This window comes from Convolutriloba macropyga, chromosome 9 (assembly GCF_964194025.1).
Source record: "Convolutriloba macropyga chromosome 9, txConMacr16.3, whole genome shotgun sequence".
Classification (NCBI taxonomy): domain Eukaryota; kingdom Metazoa; phylum Xenacoelomorpha; order Acoela; family Convolutidae; genus Convolutriloba; species Convolutriloba macropyga.
The window spans coordinates 55110652-55125051 of record NC_134476.1 but is presented as its reverse complement, the minus strand read 5'-3'; the positions used below and the strand labels follow the sequence as shown (position 1 = coordinate 55125051).

At 37.3% G+C, this 14400-nt stretch overlaps 1 protein-coding gene across 1 annotated transcript in view; it reads right to left on the bottom strand.

Annotated features, from left to right (window-relative positions):
• LOC142345864 (ubiquitin-conjugating enzyme E2 S-like) overlaps positions 1 to 14400 on the bottom strand; it is a 309073-nt gene that overhangs the window by 18505 nt on the left and 276168 nt on the right. Inside the window, exons 2-3 of the mRNA XM_075398291.1 lie at positions 1438 to 1594; positions 1168 to 1361 (exon numbers count right to left, since the gene is read on the bottom strand). Of these exons, the coding sequence (XP_075254406.1) occupies positions 1168 to 1361; positions 1438 to 1588 (345 nt within the window). The 5' untranslated portion in view covers positions 1589 to 1594. The remainder of the gene's footprint in view (positions 1 to 1167; positions 1362 to 1437; positions 1595 to 14400) is intronic.

The window sequence follows — 14400 nt, the reverse complement described above, 5'->3', positions numbered from 1 at the left end:
CTTCTAGAAATGAACGATATTCTTTTCTTAAACAAACTGATAACTAGTGGATTAGATTTTCCTCTCAAGCTTGTTTCAGTTGATGATCCGAGAGGTTACTATTTTCTTCGACAAAGACAGCTAAAGGTCCCTATGACTTAATGCGAACCGGCCAACTCCGATTTCTTCTGGTAAAGTTTGGAATTTTTGATGATACTAAAACGTTTGGGAAGTTGGAAAAACATTTAATGGGTTTCTTAGATAACAAACACTCTCCGAGCATTCTAATTTCTGTAATGTTTTATGTTAAAATCTGTCATTATTTTAGTCCCCATTTTTGTTTTTGAGCTTTTAATGCAGCTAATAAAGTCCTTTACAACTGATACTACATAACGATAACAAGATCTCCGAAAAGACGACTTTGAGAATGCTACGGTTTATTAAGTTAAGCATACGTTACGCACCAAATAAGTAACTTTAGCTTCATATCTCTTCGAATTCGTGAATTGTTAAAACCAAAGACTATCAATAATAGCTCCGCTCAGCTATTGTATCGAATCATTAATATGAAAAGGATTTTACATCTCATTTATTTCTTCGATCGGGAGGAGAGTTATAATATTGTTTTAAACGATGCTTCAAGATCATATTTCTGTTGCGCGGATGAAAAAAAAACATTTTGTGCCTTACTAGAGCCTCTAAAAGTGGTCAGCTTATCTGTGATCTCTGGAAGTACTTTTGCCAACAACACTCGGAAAAATCGTTATAGCAAACAAACCACTCAGAAAAATCAATACCGCAAAAGACTTAATGAATTTTGAGAAAACAGGGTAAATGTTATCAATTTGTATCGCTAACAATTAAGAAAATTGCTTTTTTTATGTTGCGCATACGTAGCTTTAGCTCAAATATCCAACAAAACGAATTTTCTGTAACTTTGCAAGTTCTCTCAGTTGACTCAGGTCGGGTGTACAAGAAAATTTGGGTTTATATCAGAACCATTGATACATGCAAGTTAGGCTTGATATATGCTGAGGTATTCTTGTGACCACTGCTTTAAAAATGCAAGTATAAAATCAGCTGCGTGCTTTTTCCAATGTTTCAATCTTTTTGTATCGAAGCATGTGCAAGCAAATATTCCCCGAAAAAAAAACCAACTTCACATCAAATTAATTAATAACAACTCACCAGAAGTATGTGTTTTAATCCAAGATTGGGTGTCCAGTCCTTCTTCAACGTGTTGACACATATCTCGCCACTATCTTCGTTAACATTAGGGTGAAAAACTTTCGTGACAAAATGCCCTTTAGGGGGAGAAAGAGGGTAATCTTTGGATATGGATAAATTGATTTTGAACACACCGCCTTCAAAGGGAGTTCCTTCTGAAAAAAACAAAAAATACAAGAAAAGAAAAAGGCAACCGCTGAAATAAGTGAAGAACAAACTCCAGTTACTAACCTGGACCATCAACAAAAATTGTGATGAAAGTTAGATTTGAATCGTCAAATTGAACTTTAATTCCATCGATGCTGTCTTTGGACAAACACGAAAGCTCTTTGGCAACAGTTTTAATTACTGTTGGTGGCAAATTCTCTTGCTGACTACCCATAATTCTGAAATGTGGATTTCATAAAAAAGTTAGAAGTCGTCGTTTAAAAATTTAGACAACTTTTCTATGGGTTTCACACATTTTTGATTTGAGTCAGATTCAGTTTTCCAGATGGATTGCAATTTCCTTATAGACAGTTAATTTCCAAGTGCAAAAATTTACTGGGTGTCAAAATAGTGCCACTAAATTTTCTTCAGCACTGATTTGGAAACATCGCAAATTTTTCGGCAATAATCCGTAGATGATGTTAAAAAGCTGAGCTGGGCACATGAATATTTCCGAGTTTGCTTACTAACGTATTTAAGTGGCGCATACCTTGCTTCTGGTGCTTTAGAGCATAATAATTTTGATTAATTTCATACATAGTAGGGTATGTAGAAACTGATTTTTCAATTGAATAATGATTCTGATTTCTGAAACAAAAGTTTTCGAACTTTACATTCATCGTCAGCTTAAAACTGACTCGCAAATTGTTAAAGGATCAAATGAAACTGCATAAACATTCGTCTGAGACCACAATTCAAACAAGTATAGGAATTTTTTTTATGTAAGATTTTTTTAGTATAGGAAATATCTAAAAAAAAATTAATCAGATACTTTTTGCCTATACACAGTATTTAGCCTATTTACATGTTTTTGTATATCAAGACCAATACAGATTTTTGCCCTAACCCTGAGCACCCCTCTAGTGGGGTTTTAAAAACTTTATTTTGCCATGCAACACATTGATAGAGAAGAAGGTAATTTGTCAAATTAAAATTAATTCTGATATTGAAAACAAACGTTTTCGAACTTTACGTTCATCGTCAGGTTAAAACTGTTTCACAAAATCTTAGTAGATAAAATCAATATGTATTTACATTTGTCTGAGACCACAATTTGTACAATTCAAGGAAGTATCTTAGATCGAAAACTTTCCATATATACAATATGTAGCCGAGTTACAACTTCATATTTAACTGTTATCAATTTTTTAAAACTTCGATTTTTCCATTTTGGCCATGTTATTGTAATTCTAGGGTAATTCCGAATTTGCCCTAACCCTACGAATCCCTCTTGTGGGGGTTATGCAAATTTCGTTTGGTTATGCACAAAAGATCTTTGCCCTATTTTTTCCTTTCCCAAGTTAAAATTATGATTTGAACTAACATTTTAGCGTGAGTTCCCGTCCCCTAAATTCACCAAGTGTGCTCAGTCCCGGCTTCAACTTGCTGATGTATATAGCTTCGATGGTCATGAGCTTCTCTACTGTGCGACAGGCATCCAGAATTCTCCATTGAATGTCGTTTGTGGAGACACCACATACAAGATGTTGATCCACCTGTGAACCCTTTTAATGTTCTGATATCCTAGTGGTAACATGCCGGCTTATCTGCCCAACATAGATGAATCGGCATCAATTACATTCTGTCTCATATACCACGTGGGATTTCAGGTTTTTATCAAAGTAGATTTTAGTGTGGGGAGGCATGATCTTATCTTTTACGTTATGAATACCACTTGCAAGTCACAGTTTCTTCAATTTTCCTGCCAAGATTTTGTGTAAGGTTGCCTCTGTATTGTAGAAAAAATTGAGTTTATCACGTGATCCAGTCTGAAATTTTTGATGCTCTTTTGGTGTTGCTTTCAATTGTTCATTACTGCCAATTATTATCTATTCTAGGCGCCGGTTAACTATTTTTGAAGACTATTCATCTCGATACTGATTTTTAGTCCAGCATGTCTTGTTTTCTTGCAGCGAATGATCGAAGAAAAACAATTTAGAAGTTGCGATAAAAAACACTTTGAACCGTCCCTTGAATCACCTTTTTCTTATGCTGAAGCGGTGCAGAGCTGAAACCGTGGTTTTTGATACCAACAACAGGTAAATTTACGTTGATGTCAAGAAAAGTCAAATCAACTTAATTGTTCACTTTTCTCAGGTAAAGTTCAGGTTTTTGTGTAATGAGTTTGCAAATTTTAATTACTCGTCCGGGTCACCACTAACATATTGGTTGCCCTAAAATTCAGTCGATTTATTATTTGAACTGATGTTTTAGCGTGTACCCGCCCCCGAAATTCGTTGCCTGGGTTTAGCCCTGGCTTCTTCATATTCCAGTTATGTATACTTTCGATGGTCATGAGTTCTTCTACTTAGCGACAGGCATCCAGAATTTTGCATTCAATGCTTCTCGTGGAGCCACAAAATTATTTAATTGTTAAACTATCTGCGAATCTTTTTTCGCTGTTATGATATCTTAGTTGTAACATGCCAACTTTTCTGCCCTACATAGATGCATGTGCGTCCTTTATATTTTGTTTTATATACCACGTGATATTTCAGGTTTTTATTGATGGATGATTCCAGGGTGGGAAGAAATGATCTTAACTTTCGCGTTGTGAAAACCTATTGCAAGTATCAAAGTTTTTCAATTCTCTTGCCAATTTTTTTAGATGTTTGACTCTGTATTGTAGAAAAACTTTTGTAAAAAATTTGTTTCCATGAGATCGGGTTTGAATTAGTTGTTGCTCTTTTTGTTTTCTTTTCAAGAAATCTCTACTGCCAGTTATGAAGAAGACCATCCATCTGGATACCGATTTCTCGTCCAGTTTATCTTTTTTTAATACCGTTTATTGGAGGCCAATCAATTAGTTGTTGCAATAGAAACCCTCTGCGCCGTCCCATGAGCTAATTTTTTTGTATGGTGAATTGATTCAAAGCTGAGAAAATTCAGTATTATTCCCTCTTCAGTCTGTTTTTAATAAAAACAACAGATAATTTCGCTGTCGTTGCGTACGTTTAGGTTGATATCAAGAAAAGCCAATATTATTTCCGCATGAAATTTTTTTCTAGGGCAATTTTCAGGTTTTTGTGTATTAAATTTGAAAATCTTAAGTACTCGTTAGCACTTATGTACCACAGGATTGATGTCATAGTAGTAGTAAAAAAAGATTTTGAACAAGCTCATGGTTTACTACCATTTTTCGCTTCCGTTCAGTTAATTTTTTTAAACAATGAATTCGGAAAAAAAAATTTCAAAGGCCATTTACGACATATTTTTCAGAACAGAAAATCCAAAAAAAACAAGTTTTTAAAACGGTTTTTTTTCAGATACGTATCACGTGTTTTCCAAGATTTTGGGAACTTTCCGAGAAAAAAAATTACGAACTTTAATTGAACAAAGCTCTAATATCTTTTTGAATTTGACAACTTTTTTCGAAGGTTCGCAAGTTTTTGTATAAATGAGATACGAATTTGAAGAGAAGCTATTGAATTTGTTGTGGCAGTAGAGTGTCCATAGTAGATGCCTATTTATCAGTCTAGATGTTTGTCCATCTTTCTCTGTATATCTTTCTCTCTGGTCGTCAGACGCGATCTGCCTGGTGCATATGTGACTTCTTGAATATCGTAACGAATGTTACGCAGAAAAGATCTGGCCAAATTTGCTCTATCCGGATGATCTCCGTGTCAAAACAAATTGGATCTGTCGACCTTTTCTTCAGAAATTTTGTTTCAAAATGATGTTGGAGGTTCCACTGCGCGCACTATACTTGTTTGCATGGAAAACATCATAAGTAAAGACCTGATTCTGAAATCAGCTCACCTGCTAAAGGCCTACGAACAACCAATCTTCATAAGTCCTGAGCTGTCTGCAACGGACGCGAAAAAAGAAAATGAATGTCTGCGCATTCGTCGTGATCTCATTGACAATCATAATTACAATAGCAGGCAAGTTCGTATTAGAAATCTCAAGGTGGAGCATAAAGTTGGAGACAACTGGGTTGTCTTTGAAAACGCACAAAAAGAGAATACTGGTATCAACTGGTGACTATACACACTCGAAATGCTTTCGTTCAATGTAAGGAGTCTGATGACATTTGAGCGTCGCCTGAAGTTCTCAGACTGCTTGTCAACGCGAAGCTATGACATTTTATGCCTCACTGAAACATGGCTGACTCCTGATGTTCAAAACTATTCGCTCTTCCTACCTGCATACACGATCTACCGAAATGACAGAATACCATGCGAACACGAAACGAAACACGGTGGCGTACTTATAGCAATCAGATCGACTATTATGCACGAACAAATTTTGATTGACCTAAATCTTGAGGATTTTGTGGTGATTAGTGTACAAACAAAACCACAGCCGACTCTCATATGCTGTTTGTACAGCCCCCCATCAGACAGCGACTACACCTGGTCGCCGCAACAGTTAGAAATTCTGCTCTCCAAAATATCAAATCATGCTAAAAGAATAGGCTACCAAGGCGTGTTCATTTGTGGAGACATCAACTTCACCAAAACAGACTGGAACAACATGAGCTCCAATATCGAGTGTGAAAACGCTGTTCTGGATGCTCTTTCGGAATACAATTTCCTGAACTACTCAAATCTTCAGTTAGACGTCATTCTGGCCAACAATCCTGACCAGATTGTCAAAACTGATCTTGACACCGATCTTTACAACTGTTACGCACTAAACGGCAAGCCATGTGCTGATCATCTACCGGTCAGTGTTACAGTAAACGCATTCCATAGCGAACTATACATTCCTCATCAAGTCAAATATGCCTTTAAGAAAGCGGATTGGGACGAATTGAATCAGGCTATAGTAGACAGTCCTTTCAACCCTTACTGTTTCAGTAATCTCGATTTCCTTGTCAAAAAATGGTACGAATGGATCTTGAAGAAAACTCCTGAAGTTGAAGAAAATGGAGCGTCAAATAAAAGAAGCCACAAATGAAGATTTGAAAATGTTTGAAACCGAAATCTTTCAAAGTCGACAGTTCAGCAACATCCAGAAGTACCTACGTTGTGTTCGCAAGTCACCAAACGTTCCTCCTGTCGTCACTCTGTCCACTCAAAAAGCCGAAACTGACCAAGAAAAGGCCAAATTATTCAATCAGTTTTTCCAAAGTGTTTTCAACGAGAAGCAACATCACTGCATAACTTTTGAGAACAGAGGCCTCAATAGTCTCCTTTTCTCCGAAACCGAAATCCAGCACATATTGGAACACTTAACTCTGAACAAGTCTACGGGACCTGACAACATCGGAAACATTGTTTTGAAAAAGTGCGCCTTCTCACTCAGCAAGTCACTCCTCCTCCTATTCCAAACAATCTCGAATAAAGGAATCTTCCCCAGATACTGGAAAATCAGTCAAGTTACGCCAGTGTTCAAAGGGGGAAACAAATCAGACACTACTTGTTATCGACCGATTAGTTTACTCTGCTGTGTGTCAAAAGTACTTGAGCGTCTCATCTTCAACACACTATACAAGTTTTGCCAACACCGCCTACACGAAAACCAATATGGATTCCGAAAAAATAGGTCAGCAGTGGTACAATTGTTGGTCTACCTTGATTCAATTTACCAAAAGTACGATGACCCCACAGTAGACAACCTGACAATTCTGTATCTCGACTTTGCTAAGGCCTTCGATAAAGTACCGCATGACTTGCTTATACTGAAACTCCAGTCCTTTGACATTGGCGGAAACTTGTTGCAACTCATAAGCTCCTACTTGAGCGACAGGGAGCAATATGTTAAAATAAATGCGGAAACATCCACTCCAGTAAGTGTCAGCAGTGGAGTTCCACAAGGCTCCATTCTCGGACCACTGCTCTTTCTGCTGTTCATAAATGATCTACCAGCTTCAGTGTCAAATTGTGAAAGTTTTGGATATGCCGATGATTTCAAGATAATTGCACTGACTCAGAGCCAACTCACAATTGGTGCCATGACTATACAGAATTGGTGCTCCGAAAACAAAATGCAACTGAACACCTCTAAATGCAAGCTCCTCAACATAAAAGGCACTTTGACAGCAGCAATAGACAACCTTGAAATTGAACCGACGAATCTTCAGCGCGACCTAGGACTATGGATCACCTCAAATCTCACGTGGAACGATAACTGTACCACGAGAACGAAGAAGGGATTAAGTGCACTGTTCCAACTGAAACGAAACCTGTCTACAAACAGCACGCGAAACAGTAAGCTAAATTCTTACGTTGGTTACGTTGTGCCAGTCCTGACCTACTGCTCTCAAGCATGGCAGCCGAACAAGTCGAATCTTGCGAAGTTTGAAAGGGTGCAGGAAATTGCTACCAAATGGATACTGAATGCAAGTTTTGAATACAAAGATCGACTTCTACAGCTAAAGCTACTGCCTCTCAGCTTATATGTGGAAATGCACAATCTCCTGCTTCTGATATCATTGGATAGAAACGAATACGACGTTGTTGTTGATCTACCTAGAGTCACCGAAGATAAAACTCGACAGCATACAAGAGGAGAACTGACGATCGGAACGAATCGACTCTACAAAACCGATGAAAACTTCTTCCATCGTACAAAATTATTATACAATATTATTATCAGAGTGTACACCAGCTACGGAAAATATCTCAATAAAGACACCATCTCCAAAATCTACTGGGACTACTTTCTGAGAAAATATGACAAGAGGGACAAATGCACTTGGCGAATTGTTTGCAAATGTGACCACTGCAATAACTGGAAAAAACTAGACTAAACTAAAACTACCTTTGGACTGAACTCATGTGGGTCTAACAAACCCTTGGATTTATTTATGTTTAAATCCTAAAGCCTTTACTACTACTACTACTACTACTATTAAACTAGATGCAAATAGTAGTAGTAGTAGAAGGAGAGTCTTTAGGGTCGGAGCCCTCGGGTGTGGAACCCTTCAGTTTTCGTTTTGAGTTTTTCATTGGATTGCAGATTCCACAGTTGCACAGAAGTCAAGAACATTTGAATGAACAGCTGAAGAGGCAAATGGTTGAGAATGCGTTTCATAGGTCTCCTTTCGTCTATCTCTGATCCAATTTGAAAAAAAATTGGAAGTCTTCATGATTTGCAGACCGCCTCTGTTCAAGCTAGAACAGTACATACCGTAGTTAAAAACGGGGAGTACTTGTGTCCTCTGTAGGTGACCGGTTTCACATGGTCACGTGAGAAATGTTCCTGCTTACCATGTAAAATAGTCTAATCGCCTTTGCGTGTCTTGAATCTACATTCTTTTTCGGAAACAATTTTCAGATCATCAGCAAATATGTACGTCGCATAGAATTGAAATGGATCAAGCACGTCATTGACAAAAAAGTACAGAACAGAAAGGCTGATTATTATTTTTTGTGGGACTCCGCTAAAGATTTCTAGTTTTCGATTTGATGTTAACTCTGACAAACTGTTTTCTGTTCAGCTGGTAGTCAATCAGGAATTTAATTTGCCATTACTCAACGCCAATATTGCTCATTTTCTGTGTGAGTTCTCGGCGAAGTACCTTATTAAAGCCTTTTGAAGTGTCAGTCAAGAAAGCTATCACTTTGTGGTTCGGTTTTTGATCTAGTGCCTGTTGAGTTTCACTGAGGGAGGTCAAAATTTTAGTGACAGATGATTTTCTTTTGCTGGTTCTTCAGAAAAATTGTCGGTTCCATCCAACCTGATTTTAATTTTAATTTATTTCCTTTCTTTGGTATCGTTTTGTTGCGCAGTCACTTCAGAGCGTTCCAGCATTGCTCGATCGAATTCTCCCTTGTCGTAAGAAAGAATAGGCAAATTATGCCTGTGGTAAAAAAAATTATTGAGTTAATATGTTATCTACTCGGCGTTGGCGTCATCCAAATATCCATTTAACATCTTACTGCACTTATTAAAACTTGTTTGAATTGCCGGGTCCTTCCCTTTATAGCCCCCCCCCCCCGCTTAGTGGTCAGATAACCTATAGCCCCCCAATCATGGTAATTATACCATAATGGGGGGCTATAATTTCATGGGGGGCTATAATGGGAAAGACCCGATTTGCCTCTAGTTGGCACTGCCTCTAGTTGGCACTACCTGTCCCAATTGGCACTACCTGTTAATGGATGTAGTACGAAAAAGTGACTAGAACAGCGACGGGGGACATTAGTTCCGCACTTTAGAACCAAAGCAAAATTCGAGTTTCATAAAAACAGGTAAAATTTAGTTCAATTGTCAGCCCCATAAAGTCAAAAACAACAAAAGATGGGATTCAAAACAAAAACTCCGGTCCAAGAAAACAAAACACCAGGAAATTTCAAAAATACCGGAATAAAAATTAAGGTTGATTGGACGTGCTATTTGTAAATAAAATGTAAATGTAATTTAAACGTTGAGCAATTAGTAGTTGTTGTAGGTCCGGTTTCCGGCTTCATGCCGGGGTTGTTGCTAGTACCCCTTTTGTATCTTCAGTGGACAATGAGTTTGTTGTGCGGGTTGCCGTTTCTACAAATACAGAGTATTCTCGACGTGCATAAGATATGTTCATTGTAGTGCTTGTGAAAAAAATTCCAGTAAATTCTCGTGATTTTAGCTTTTCTCCCGATTGGTTCTTGCAGTTTGACTGATTTCGATACGATGTTAAGAATTGCTATTCTATCCCAAAAATTTAAATCGGTTTAATGTAGTATGTTCCTCTGTCTTACAATCTCGTTGTTCGTGCTTTGATTTTTTCTCTCGTTTGCCTTGATATTGAAGAAATTGCTAATTTCGATGTCGTACCTTCCATCAATAATCGAGCAGTACAAAAAAAAGACTTTGGAGTTCAGCGTAGGGTGACAATGGCAACAGTTGTTTGTGTGAGTCGCTTTTTGTAATCAGGTTCAGACCAGCATATCCAATTCGTGACGTCTTTGTGCAGTTTCTCAATTAGCTTCAGGTCTGTTTTAGTTGGATACCATTCCTGACAACCAGACATGATTATGGGAACTCTGTAGCGGATGAAAGCGTTGAGCCTGGATTTATATCTTTTCATTGGATTGTGCATAAAATTTCAAAAAAGTCTGTTTTAATTATCGAACTTCATTTGAGTTGGCTATTCTTTTTCACCGCAGCTTTAATCGTTGACAATTTGTGTCTATCAAGTTGTGAAAGAACAGTAGACGTTGCTAACCTGCCAAAAATGGAACGTCATTTCATTAACTCTAGAGCTTCCCGTCAGATATCGAATTAATGAGGTGCAATTTTGGCTGATTTGAAGGAATTACTTTGTGAGTTACGAGAGGACAACAACGATGATGAAAAGTCACGTGAAAAAGTTTTTTGAGCAAAAAAGAACACAAAAATTGTACTCAGGGCAACAATGGGTAGAAGGGATAAAATTCATAACAAAAGATACCTGAGTATCGTAATAAAACAAAAGGGAAAAATCTTGTCCCAACAAACGATGAAGTTAACGATCTGCTCAATTCGATATGTGAGAATGCACATGTCAGGGTAATACAAAGACCTGGAAAATTTCGAAAAGACAGAAAAACCAAGAGCGGTTTTGGTACCCTCGGCAAACGAACACGAAGCAAAGTTCATTCTAGCAAAAAACGATAATTAAGAAATTATTTGGTCAAAATAAACATTTACATCCTGCCAGCGTTGACGAAGGATGACGCACCGAAAGAAAATCAAATGTTACAAAGCAAAGGGAGCCGCTTGACTGAGGCGTACCAAAGGAGAAATTGAAATTTCGAAATCTAGAATTTTACAAAAATTGCGTCAAAGTGCAGTTGTATATACAGAATGCCCCTGTCCACTGACGAGACTTTCTCCAAACTCTACAACTAAAAAAAAGATGCTTAATAAATATCGAAAGAAGATAATATTTATAAATGGAGTAATAAACACAGATTATAATGTTATATGTCTTTGCGAAACCTGGTTGAAAAATAACATCAATGACACCGAACTCTTTCGTCGATATACTTTGAGAATTCTTTGCTACTTTTGTTGATGTTGGTGCAAAAATTGTTTGGAACTGTTTTTCACCAAGATGCTCGCTTATAGCGTCATAGTCAGCATTTCTAAAACTTTTAAAAGTCTGTATTAATGGTTTTGTTTCAGTAACGGGGCTTTCTAAGGATAGAGGAATGGCTTCATGGTCAGTTAGATTGCAGAGAGATGTAGGGACGTAAAAGTTTTGTCTAATTGGATAGATAACAGTTTTGATAGAAGGCAGTATCACAAACAGCAGCTGTCGTTGCTGGTAAAACTACTACAGGACAACCTAAAGGAGTTAAAATAATGAAAACTCAAAAAGTCACAGTATTAAAAAATATATAATAATACAAGGGATTCCTGAGGATCCTAATAAATCAAAAGGGGAAAATCTTTTCCCAACAAACGATGAAATTAACGATCTGCTCAATTCGATAGGTGCGAATGCACATGTCACGGAAACACAAAGACTTGGAAAATTTCAAAAAGATAGAAAAAAGCCAAGAGCGGTATTGGTAAACCGAAACAAGAGTCACTCAAGCAAAAAGTCGATAATTGAGAAATAATTTTGTCACAAGAAAGATTTACATCCTGCCAGCGTTGACGAGGGACGACGCACTGAAAAAAATAATTTGTTAAAAAGCGAACGGAGCTGCTTGACGGAGGTGTATCTAGGGAAAAATTGAAAATTCGAAAGCTAGAACTTTACAATGATGGAGTCTAAATGCAGCTGAATATACAAAATGCTCCTGCCCGTTGACTAGGCTTTCTCCATATCCTCCAACTAATTAGAAGAAGATTAGTAAATATCGAAAGAAGATCAAAATTCATAAATGGACTAATTAACTCAGAATATAATGTTCTATTATGTCTTTGCGAAAACTGGTTGAACGATAACATCAAGGACTCCGAAAACTTTCTTTACAATTACAATATTTATGAAAGTCACCGGGACTCGATAGGAGATATAAATGCGCACGGAGAAAAATTCTTCAGAAAAATTGTCGGTTCCGTCCAACCTGATTTTAATTTTAATTTATTTCATTTCTTTGGTATTGTTTTGTTGCTCAGTCACTTCAGAGCGTTCCAGCATTGCTCGATTAAATTCTCCCTTGTCGTAAGAAAGAATGGGCAAATTATGCCTGTGGTAAAAAAAATTATTGAGTTAATATGTTATCTACTCGGCGTTGGCGTCATCCAAATATCCATATAACATCTTACTGCACTTATTAAAACTTGTTTGAATTGCCGGGACCTTCACTTTATAGCCCCCCCACTTAGTGGTCAGATAACCTATAGCCCCCCAATCATGGTAATTATACCATAATGGGGGGCTATAATTTCATGGGGGCTATAATGGGAAAGACCCGATTTGCCTCTAGTTGTAAGTCCTGTTTGGTAGGTATAGTTCCCAATTGGCACTACCTGTTAATGGATGTAGTACAAAAAGTGACTAGAACAGCGACGGGGGACATTAGTCCGCACGTTAGAACCAAAGCAAAATTCGAGTTTCATAAAAACAGGTAAAAATTAGTTCAATTGTCAGCCCCATAAAGTCAAAAACAACAAAAGATGGGATTCAAAACAAAAACTCCGGTCCAAGAGAACAAAACACCAGGAGTTTCAAAAATACCGGAATAAAAATTAAGGTTGATTGGACGTGCTATTTGTAAACAAAATGTAAATGTAATTTAAACATTGAGCAATTTCAAAATTTCGCTTTCGTTTTTGCTACATTTTTCGTAGTACATAGATATGTCAATGACAATTGTAGTAGTAGTAGTAGTAGGTCCGGTTTGCGGCTTCATGCCGGGGTTGTTGCTAGTACCCCTTTAGTATCTTCAGTGGACAATGAGTTTGTTGTGCGGGTTGCCGTTTCTACAAAAACAGAGTATTCTCGACGTGCATAAGTTATGTTCATTGTAGTGCTTGCGAAAAAAATTCCAGTAAATTCTCGTGATTTTAGCTTTTCTCCCCACTGGTTCTTGCAGTTTGACTGATTTCGATACGATGTTAAGAGTTGCTATTCTATCCCAAATATTTGAATCGGTTGAATGTAGTATGTTCTTCTGTCTTACAATCTCGTTGTTCGTGCTTTGTCTTTTTCTCTCGTTTGCCTTGATATTGAAGAAATTGCTAATTTTGATGTCGTACCTTCCATCAATAATCGAGCAGTACAAAAAAAGACTTGGGAGTTCACCGTAGGGTGACAATGGTAACAGTTGTTTGTGTGAGTCGCTTTTTGTAATCAGGTTCAGACCAGCATATCCATTTCGTGACGTCTTTGTGCAGTTTCTCAATTAGCTTCAGGTCTGTTTTAGTTGAATACCATTCCTGACAACCAAACATGATTATGGGTACTCTGTAGCGGATGAAAGCGTTGAGCCTGGATTTATATCATTTCATTGGATTGTGCATAAAATTTCAAAAAAGTTTGTTTTAATTATCGAACTTCATTTGAGTTGGCTATTCTTTTTCACCGCAGCTTTAATCGTTGACAATTCGTGTCTATCAAGTTGTGAAAGAACAGTAGACGTTGCTAACGTGCCAAAAATGGAACGTCATTTCATTAACTCTAGAGCTTCCCGTCAGATATCGAATTCATGAGGTGCAATTTTGGCTGATTTGAAGGAATTAGTTTGTGAGTTACGAGAGGACAACAACGATGATGAAAAGTCACGTGAAAGAGTTTTTTGAGCAAAAAAGAACACAAAAATTGTACTCAGGGCAACAATGGGTAGAAGGGATAAAATTCATAACAAGAGATACCTGAGAATCGTAATAAAACAAAAGGGGAAAATCTTGTCCCAACAAACGATGAAGTTAACGATCTGCTCAATTCGATATGTGAGAATGCACATCTCAGGGTAATACAAGGACTTGGAAAATTTCAAAAAGATAGAAAAAACCAAGAGCGGTATTGGTGCCCTCGGCAAACGAACACGAAGCAAAGGTCATTCTAGCAAAAAACGATAATTAAGAAATAATTTGGTCAAAATAAACATTTACATCCTGCCAGCGTTGACGAAGGATGACACACTGAAAAAAAATCAAATGTTATAAAGCAAAGGGAGC